Raw genomic sequence first — 9,011 nt, forward strand, 5'->3', positions numbered from 1 at the left:
ATAACAAAATTGATGAAAGTGAAGGGGATCTGAATACTTTCTGAATGAACTCTATATGCTTCCTTTATTTTTTGCAAATAATAAGGGAAGTGGACATATCAGATATTCTCTCTTTCTGCTGTTTCATCACCTACAACAGTGATGGCGAACATTTTCGGCACCAAGTGCCAAAAAGGGAACACTTTAGGCGCATACTTTACCTGCACGCACGCTCGTCAGGGCGGCGACTAGGAAGAGGAGATGCTCAGGGTCATATGTAGGCCAGATAAGGTACTTCCGGTTTCCTCTGCACCAGCAAGACTTTAGGTTTGCCTGCATAAATCAGCTGGCTGGCACACATGCTCACGCCGGAAAACATAAGACCAGCTCTTATGTTTTCCGGCACTGCCCCACGCACAAAGGCCAGCTGATTATTGCATGCTCATGTGCGCCAGAAATCCGGAAGAGGACAACCCTTTAACATGGACTGAGAGAGTTTTGGCCCAAAGTCACCCAGCCACCATTTATGCCTATTGTAGAACCAGTACTCACAGTCACCTAGTTTCTAGCCTGGTATCTTAACCATTTGACCAAACTGATTTTATGGAAGAAGGAAATATATTCACAGAAAAATTTGAAATCTGCATAGCCTCCCTTATTACATAAAATACATTCTTTTTTTCTTAAATGTTTCCTGCTCCTAATATACAAAATACTCATTTCAACAACTGTAGAATGATGTAGCAACATAACAAAATTGAAAATAATGAAGGGGTCAGAATACTTTCTGAATGCACTGTAAATAAATATTTTTTTCCCCAGAAATAACATTTAACTCCTTTCTCTATATTTCTGAGCACAGAAAAGGGTTCTTACCCAGAGAAAACAGATTCCTGGAATTCTCCAGCATGACTTCTCCATGCAGTGCTTTTTGGTCAGCATCCAGTTGAGACCACTCCTCTTTGGAGAAATACACGGACACTTCCTCAAAAGACACAACATCCTAAACAAGGAAACATGTTTCCCTATTATCAGAGAATCCCAAGAATAATGGGATAATTTTCTTCCACCAATTCTAGGAAAGAGATCCAGTGAACAAAATGGATACCTTCTGCAGAATTAAGATCTCACCTCTTTTAGCTGACGGCACAACTAAATTATGTTTGATCAAGCTGGAAGTGTTTGCAATGCCTTACAATATAACCAACTAAAGTAGTCTTGCTCAGTTGGCAGTTGGTTCTTAATTCCACTACTTGTCAGTGACTCCCACTCTTCCTAGGATTGGCAGGGCAAAATACTGCCAAAACCCACCTGACATGATTTCCAATGGTTCACTTTATCCACTGAGGGACAAATGTACCCCAACTCCAGACCTTCATGAAGAGGTTGAAAGTGGTTGTAAGAGTACTATATTACATAGTATATGTCTATAGAGATTCTCAATACCAGGTCACGGTTGTCCCAAAGATAATATTTTCTTTCTAATGGTGTGTGAAAAAAACCCTGGAACACGGAAGGAAGAACCCCGATGCTGACAACAGTCTGGTCAATGAAACCTGATGGTAAAGCAGTAGGGGTGGAGAAAGCCACTCACAAAGGATACCCTCAGAAGGAAGAGGGTAGATTAAGCTGAGTGTGAATGTTCAGTGTCCTGAGGTCAAATTTGTATTGCTTAGAAGGAGCAATTTTATACATTGAACTCTAGAATAAAATGAAATCCATCCAAGATTCATGGATCTTTTCCAGTCTTTCTTCTCCTTACCTGAAGAAGCGGTTCAGCAAATCTTTCAGCTCCAGCATAAAGAGGAGATTCTAAAAAGTCCAAGGACAGTTTTCTATTCTCTGTGAGAAAGAGAAAAATACTGGAAGCAGATTTGTTAAAGAGAGACACTCCAATGAAGAGGAGCGAAAGAATCAGCTAAATGTTGAAATCTCGCATCATCAAAATCTCAAGCTTTTTTTACCTTGCATAGCATCTTGATTTTGATCTTTCTGGATGTTCTCCCTGAAGAGAAGCTCTTGAGAAGATTTGAATGACTCTTTCCTCCCCTTAGGATACTCAGCTAAAGCTTCCGAAGATTTCTAGACATGATGTGATAGGAGAAACAAAGGAACAGCACAGAGATAGAAATGAATTATCATACTGCACCTTCAAACTAGAGGCCCCCAATGTTCATTACTGAAACAGAAGGGAAGAATTGCCCAAAATACATCTTCTAGAAGAACACAAAAATGTCCTTAGGATAATAATCACAGACAGAAAGGAATTGACAAATTCAGAGAGATCCTCTTTAGAGCTGCCATGATTCCATTCTCCCACCTGCAACTCTTCTTGCATGTTTTCCTCCTCCTGAGTCAGCAAGAAGCCTTCGGCCAGGGACACCGCCTGAGAACTGGTCTCTGCTCCACACTCCCGCACCCATTTTGACATCTCTGGGGGAAGGACAGCCAGCAATTGTTCCAGGAGCACCAGGTCCAGCATCTGAGCCTTTGTGTGTTTTTCTGGTTGCAGCCACTGTCGACAAAGATAGTGAAGCTGAGTGCAAACATCTCGGGGACGGCTCCCATTCTGAAACCGCACTTTCCTGAAGTGACAGCACTGGACCTCTAAACTATTGGATGCCTCTTGTTGGGGCATCCGCCCAGGACTTGCCCCATTCTTCCCACAGCTCCAAGGCAGAGCAGCTGGGGGACCTTTTCCAATTTCTGGTTCTGCTGGGTGTTGGCCCTCCATCTTCTCTCTGGTCTCTAATGCAGCTCCAAAATGGACCTAAGGATCTCCACAGGTCTTTCTGTTCACAAGAGGTCTGGGGAAATTTTCCAAGGCCATTCAGCTCTCTTCTCAGACAAGATACTTAAGATTCCAGAAGAACCATAAAGTATTCCCAGCTTATATTCCTGAAATGGAAAACAAATAATTTAGGGTGTTTACTAGGGTGATAAATTGAACTATGTAGCATCCTTATAAAGAGAGGGAAGGGAAGGGGAAAGGAATAATCAAAAAAAGAAATTTCAATGAACCTACCAATGTCAGGGGGGGGGATGATTAATTAACTTTATCTCTATACATAAAGGGAAAATTATTAAAATTTAATTTTTAAATGTCTTCATTATATTATTATATACTTTATATATTTTATTCATTGAACATGAAAGTCAGTCCACTGTACATTCAAAAACGCATCACAAATACCACTGACTGGTGCTAATGGTTGATATGGATTGCTGCCAGCATCCTAGGTATCAACCAAGAACCTTCTTAAAATACTACTGTGCTACTGTTCCATGTAGCACAGTTTTTTGCAGGAAGCTACAATTTGTTGATGCATCTTATAAAATTCTTGGACATGGTGCCAAGTGCTCCAATGACAATGGGTATCACAGTTACATGTTTCATCCATAATCGTGTAGTTTTGATGGCCAGGTCGCGATTTTTCGTGATTTCCAGTTCTTTTTCTTTGACTCTGGCATCTCCTGGAACAGCAATGTCAATAAATTATATGTTTCGGTTTTTGACAACTGTGATGTCTGGCGTTTTGTGTTCCAATTATTATTATTATTTCTTTTATTCATTAAACATGAAACTCAATCAAGTGAACATTTAAAGATGTGTCACAAATACCATTGATGGTATTAATGGTTGATATGGGTTGCTGCCAGCATCCTAGGTATCAACCAAGGATCTTCTTTAAATGTATGATGTTTCAAGTAGTGCAGTTTTTTGCAGTTCAACGGGTGTTATTGCAGGAAGCTGCAATTTCTTTATGTGTTGCATAAAATCCCTGAACATGGTACCAAGTAACCAATTACAATGGGTATCAGTGTTATGTTTCATTCAGAGTTCCTTTCTGACGCTCTGTTTTTTTTCTCTCTCTCTAGCGCCAACTGGGAGGATCCGAAGCTTTGCTTTCTTCCTGCCTGGCCCGCGCATGCACAGAGACGGCAGGGGAACATGGAATCAGGGGCTCCCCCCCCCCTTCTGATAAAGTTTTGCATGTCTCCAATGTGAGCCTCCAGCGCGGGAGAAAAGCCCCATCACTGAACCCCGAATCACGTCTGGATCTCGAACCATGAAAACCTCCCTGCAGCCCCTTCCTTTGCTAGAAAAACTCACCCAAAGACTCACAGCGAAGGAGGGGTGGGCAGGAGCAGACTCGGACACCGTAGAAAGAGCGGACAACCTTTCAAACCTTTGCTGGAAAACCTCTCGGGAAGCAAGAAACACTTGACTTGGGAAAGAGGCCGGCGCATGCTCAGTTCTCTTCTAACGCGGGTGCGCGGGAAGGAGCTGCCCGGTTCTTCCAGGGAGCCCCCTAGAGGATCCTATGCGCATTACGAGAAGACCCAGCAAGGTCGCAGGACGTTATGTTCCATGCGTCTCTGGGATGATAGGCATTAGGTTAGATTAAGGAAAGATTCCCTCTGACACTGTCTATCTAGGAAAGACGTGGCATCTCCAGCAAGCATCAGTTTAAAGATTTTCCTCTTTTTAACGTCTAAGAACCACCTGTGATCTTGTGAAGAAATCAAAAACGAGCAAAATCCTGTCAGAAATGGCAGGGCGGTCAAAAGACAAGAAACGAAAGTCTCTCTCTGAAACCCAGCCTGTTTCTTGTGGCTGATGCGAGGAGAGATCAGGGGGCTGGCAGAGACACAGGGAGGAAAGCGACAGGTTGAGGAAAATTAAGATTTGTATTGATTTTTCTTTAATGAGCTCAATTATTAAGCTGCCTTTTCAAATTCATGCTTTTGGGCATCCAAGGAGGCCTGGAAACACTAGAGGCAGTCTGTAATAATGCGAATAATCCTGAAAAATAGATCCTGATGAAAAAGAAGCATCAAAAGAAAAGAACCAAAATGTAGACCTTTAAATTTTTTACCTCAAAACAAGCCGCCATGAGGGAGAAATGATGATTGGGAGAATAAAGTCTCATATATGACTGGAGAAATAGTGGAATCCCAAAATGAAAGAAGGCAAATACTGAAAAATAAATATAAATCTCAAATACTATGAGGCAAAAAAAAAAGACATGAATAGTTTTATTTTGGTGATGAGTAGGAAATACGCCTCAGGAAATTTGAGTAGGAACCTTAAGAGCTTTGGAGAAAAAGAATTTTTTTTCTAGTAAAAAGTAATGAAGATTTTAATGGTTTGAAAAGATTAATCTGGATTTGGAGGTGGATAATGCAAGAAAAAATAGATTTAGCTACAATTAATGAAAGAAAGGATAGAGGGGAAATTGTGGTTAAGAAGCAATTTTAAATTCTGGCTCCATTCTTTCCAGCCCATTTATCTACATATCAAGGCTCCTTCTAAGTCCAACCTGTCTAACTTTGTCACTTTTCCATTATGAAAAAAATGACATGATTACAAAACCTAAATCACTGCCCTTTCACCTGTTTAATCTAGAACCATCAGTGAACAGTATTTCCATTATGACAAAAATGACATAATTTTTGGGAAACCATAATCAGTGCCTTTTTACCTGTTTGGTGCAAAAACATCAATTAACAATATTTGAAGAAATATTTTCAAAGAAGTCAGGTCCTCTGAAAGCCTAAACTATTGCCTCCCACAAATCTTACGGTAAGTTTCATGTATTTTTAATTTTTAGTTAGAACAAAATGAAATTTAATAATGTCTCATAAATAACCATACCAGTGGATATTTAATTAAATTTAATTCACATTTAGATTTTTTCCTAAACCTTATCATATGATAGGCAAAAAGTACTTGAAATATAATTTTTGAATATGCATTTAATGGGCTTCCCATCATTCTGGCTTATTTTGTGAGAGCAATTCTTCCCTTCATTCTGGCTTATTTTGTTAGAGGAATGAAGCTTTTTCCATACATGATACAATTAATGTTCAGGGGGATGATGCAAAGTAGGGGTGTCAAACTCAATTTTATTGAGAGCCACATCAGCATTATGGTTACCCTCAAAAGGCCAGTTGCATGTAATAGCAATAGCAATAGCAGTTAGACTTATATACCGCTTCATAGGGTGTTCTCAGCCCTCTCTAAGCGGTTTACAGAGTCAGCATATCGCCCCCAACAACAATCCGGGTCCTCATTTCACCCACCTCGGAAGGATGGAAGGCTGAGTCAACCTTGAGCCAGTGAGATTAGAACCACTGAACTGCAGATAACAGTCAGCTGAAGTGGCCTGCAGTACTGCACCCTAACCACTGTGCCACCTCGGCTCTTGTAAGACTATGACAACTCACAGAGGCCGGGTGAGTGTGGCCAGGTGGCCATGGTTGGTTGATACCACTCACTGGGTGTGGCTGACTTGGGACAGCTGGATCAGGATGGAATATGCTGCACTAGGCAACTCCAGATGGGGAAAATTCAGTGCTTTTTTTTCCAAGCACAGGCATGATTGGCAATTTGCAAGCTTAGATGTTGATAAAAGTCATCAAGCTTGGATGGCGTGGGGGGGGGGGTGAGTGTGCACGCGGGCATGCACAGGACGACAATGGAGACGTTCTTCTCCCAATCTCAGACATCATTGGTGTTTGTTTCCCTGTCCAATACCTACTTCCAACAAAGCAACAGAGGGAGGGCCAACACTGTTGAGTGTGAAAGGATGGAGGTTAAAGTTTACAGGGAGCAGAGACCAACTTCTACCTTGATAGATCTTTGGAGACGGTTAGGGTTAGGAACACTCCGTCCTGCACGAAAGAGGCTAGCCCTTTCTGAAAGGAAATCCTTGTTTCCAGTTAGGTGTGGTAAAGATGCTGGCTTGTTAGGGCACCCTTCCTCCTCTCCAGAGATCTGTCAAGGCAAAAGCTGGACATGGGGGAAACTACTTCCTGTAAACTTTCTCCTCCACACTTCCATAAGCAACTGCCTATTATGGGCCAGACAAGGCTGGAAATAGGTATCCAGAGGTCTCCAGCAGAGGAAGGCGAGACCAGGACAAGCACCAAAGCTTCGCCTATCAAAGGAGCCTCGCTATCCCTCTCAGGCCATATGGAGGATCCCTGGATAGAGGCACGGGATGCACAGAGGCCTGGGATCTTGCAGCCCAGGTCAACCCTTCCTGAAGGGTTCCTCAGCCGCCTTTATCTTCTCTTTGTGATTGCAGCTGCTGTGCTTACTCTTCTTGGCCATGTTGCTCACAATGGGTGTGTGAGAACAAAGTGTGCCAGAGAGAGGCCCACTCCCTTTCCATGCAGACCCAACTTTGTAAGCAAAGCATTGTCAGTGTTCGGATGGCAGACCACAAGGAGAGGCCAAGAGGAGGGGACAAAGGGGATGGCAAGACTAGCAGGGTTGCTGGTGGATAATTGCTAAGGCAGTTCACTCAAGTCCACCCTCCATCTCATTACAATCTATACCTCCCTCCCTCCCTCGTCCCCATTCCTCTCTCCTTCCTTCCCTTCTTCCTTTCCTCCATGCCCAGGAAGGGACGTGGGGAGAGGGAAGAGTGGCAGAGCTGCCAGTTGCCATAGCTTTCCCATGTGGGGAAAGGGCCAGCCCAGTGAAAAGGACAGTGCCTGGAGGCCAGGACCAGCTGCAAGGCTGGGACAGCAAGTGAGCCATGATCGTTGAGAGCACCAGTGCAGCGTCCGCCCCCACGGCCTCTGCCGTCTACTCGACTTTCCGGACCTTGCTTTGCTCACCATCTCCTGTGCACACACCCAGGGGTAGTGTCCAGGTGGGGGGGGTAGGATGGGCTGAGGTGGCGGGGGACAGCCCTCTGCTGTTTCTAGGGCAACCCTATGGACCACATCTAATCTGATCACGGGCTGGTTCTCACTGACGGGACTTGTGTTTGACATTTCTGATTTAGTATAAACACAAACATAAAAAGAATTCATTGTTTGTATATTTCTCGTTTGTATCTTCTATATTTTTTCAAAGTAAAACATTTCCACAACCCGTATTGGGAGAAACCATCTAGAATCCAGTGCTACTCATAAATATTTTGAGCTCAACTCAATCAAACTGGGTATGGTTGATGATTTGAAACAGCAGTCCCTAACCTTTTGGACTTTGTAGCAAAGCGAGGTGGGAGGGAGAGACAGAGGATGGTTCTGTGCAAGCAGCAGGAAGACGCATGCATGCACAGCTCCATTTGTGGGAGTAGCTGGCCTGTGCACCAGTCGCTCACAAAAATAGAGGTTTCCATATCAGTGCCAGTGCTTGCCACTTGCACAAGTGGAGCAACTTCCGCACAAGCTCACCCACTGCTTCCGTGGCCCAGTTCCAAACAGGCCACAGCCTTTGGGTTGGGAACTCCTGGTTTAAAAAGAACCCATGAGACATTGGTAGCATCCATCATTCTGGATGCGGAAATAAGAACTCTCACTGGACTCTTTCTCAGACAAGCAGAGATGGAAAAGGTAGAACACCTCAAAAAAGGGAAAGGCCCAGCTACTTTGTCCAATATCAGAACAGAAATATTCAGGCAACACCAAGAGATATCTGATAACCTCTAACAAAGTTATGGGTTTTTTTCTCTTTTTAATCTAAGATAATTGAAGAGTAATGTGATAATCATGTTTGGTATTTTGGAATATTTGAAACAATGAAAAAAAACCACAGAATATTTCTGCACATAGAAAAGTCCTTTGTCTTTTGAAACTTAGCAAAAACCACAAGCAGGATTAGGGATCCACACTGTTCTGGTTTGCACTAGAAACGCAATTTATGCATGCATGTCTAAGAAGAGCTACAGTTTATTTGGATTATTACTCAAATGATCCCTGTATAATATATTGGACAACTATAGGTAGTCCTCAATTTACTACAGTTCATATAGTGATTATTCAAAGTTATAGAAGCACTGAAAAACATGACGTCCATTTTTCACACTTATGACTGTTGAAGCATCTCAACAATCACCTGATCAAACTTCAGATATTGGCAACCGATTCATGTCAGCTGCAGTGTTCCTGGATCATTTGATCATCTTTTGTGAGCTTCTGACAAGCAAATCCAATGGGGAAGCCTGATTCATTTCATAACTAACTTAACAACTACAGTGATTCACTCAAAAAAAGTAGCAAGAAAACTCGTA

General features: G+C 42.7%; 2 protein-coding genes across 2 annotated transcripts in view; both read right to left on the reverse strand.

The window, feature by feature from the left end:
• LOC148047432 (uncharacterized) overlaps window positions 1-2,057 on the reverse strand; it is a 52,166-nt gene extending 50,109 nt beyond the window's left edge. Inside the window, exons 1-3 of the mRNA XM_087711394.1 lie at window positions 1,944-2,057; window positions 1,742-1,821; window positions 856-982 (exon numbers count right to left, since the gene is read on the reverse strand). Of these exons, the coding sequence (XP_087567520.1) occupies window positions 856-982; window positions 1,742-1,779 (165 nt within the window). The 5' untranslated portion in view covers window positions 1,780-1,821; window positions 1,944-2,057. The remainder of the gene's footprint in view (window positions 1-855; window positions 983-1,741; window positions 1,822-1,943) is intronic.
• LOC148047436 (zinc finger protein 232-like) lies at window positions 1,791-2,859 on the reverse strand. The gene is made up of 2 exons (XM_087711576.1): window positions 2,300-2,859; window positions 1,791-2,061 (listed from the first exon to the last, which is right to left on the reverse strand). The coding sequence occupies exons 1-2, from the start codon at window positions 2,711-2,713 to the stop codon at window positions 1,921-1,923; spliced, it is 555 nt and encodes a 184-aa protein (XP_087567702.1). The 5' UTR covers window positions 2,714-2,859; the 3' UTR covers window positions 1,791-1,920.
• Window positions 2,860-9,011: the final 6,152 nt, after the last annotated feature.

Source organism: Thamnophis sirtalis, unplaced genomic scaffold (assembly GCF_051295495.1).
Source record: "Thamnophis sirtalis isolate CommonGarterSnake01/CBP01778 unplaced genomic scaffold, rThaSir2_p1.2 scaffold_3, whole genome shotgun sequence".
NCBI classification, from domain to species: Eukaryota; Metazoa; Chordata; class Lepidosauria; order Squamata; family Natricidae; genus Thamnophis; species Thamnophis sirtalis.

Coding starts and splice junctions, on each gene's coding strand:
- LOC148047436 (XM_087711576.1), bottom strand. CDS start 2,713: ATGGAGGGCCAACACCCAGCAGAACCAGAAATTGGAAAAGGTCCCCCA. Junction 2,062..2,299: donor ACATGCAAGAAGAGTTGCAG/GTGGGAGAATGG, acceptor CATCATGTCTAG/AAATCTTCGGAAGCTTTAGC.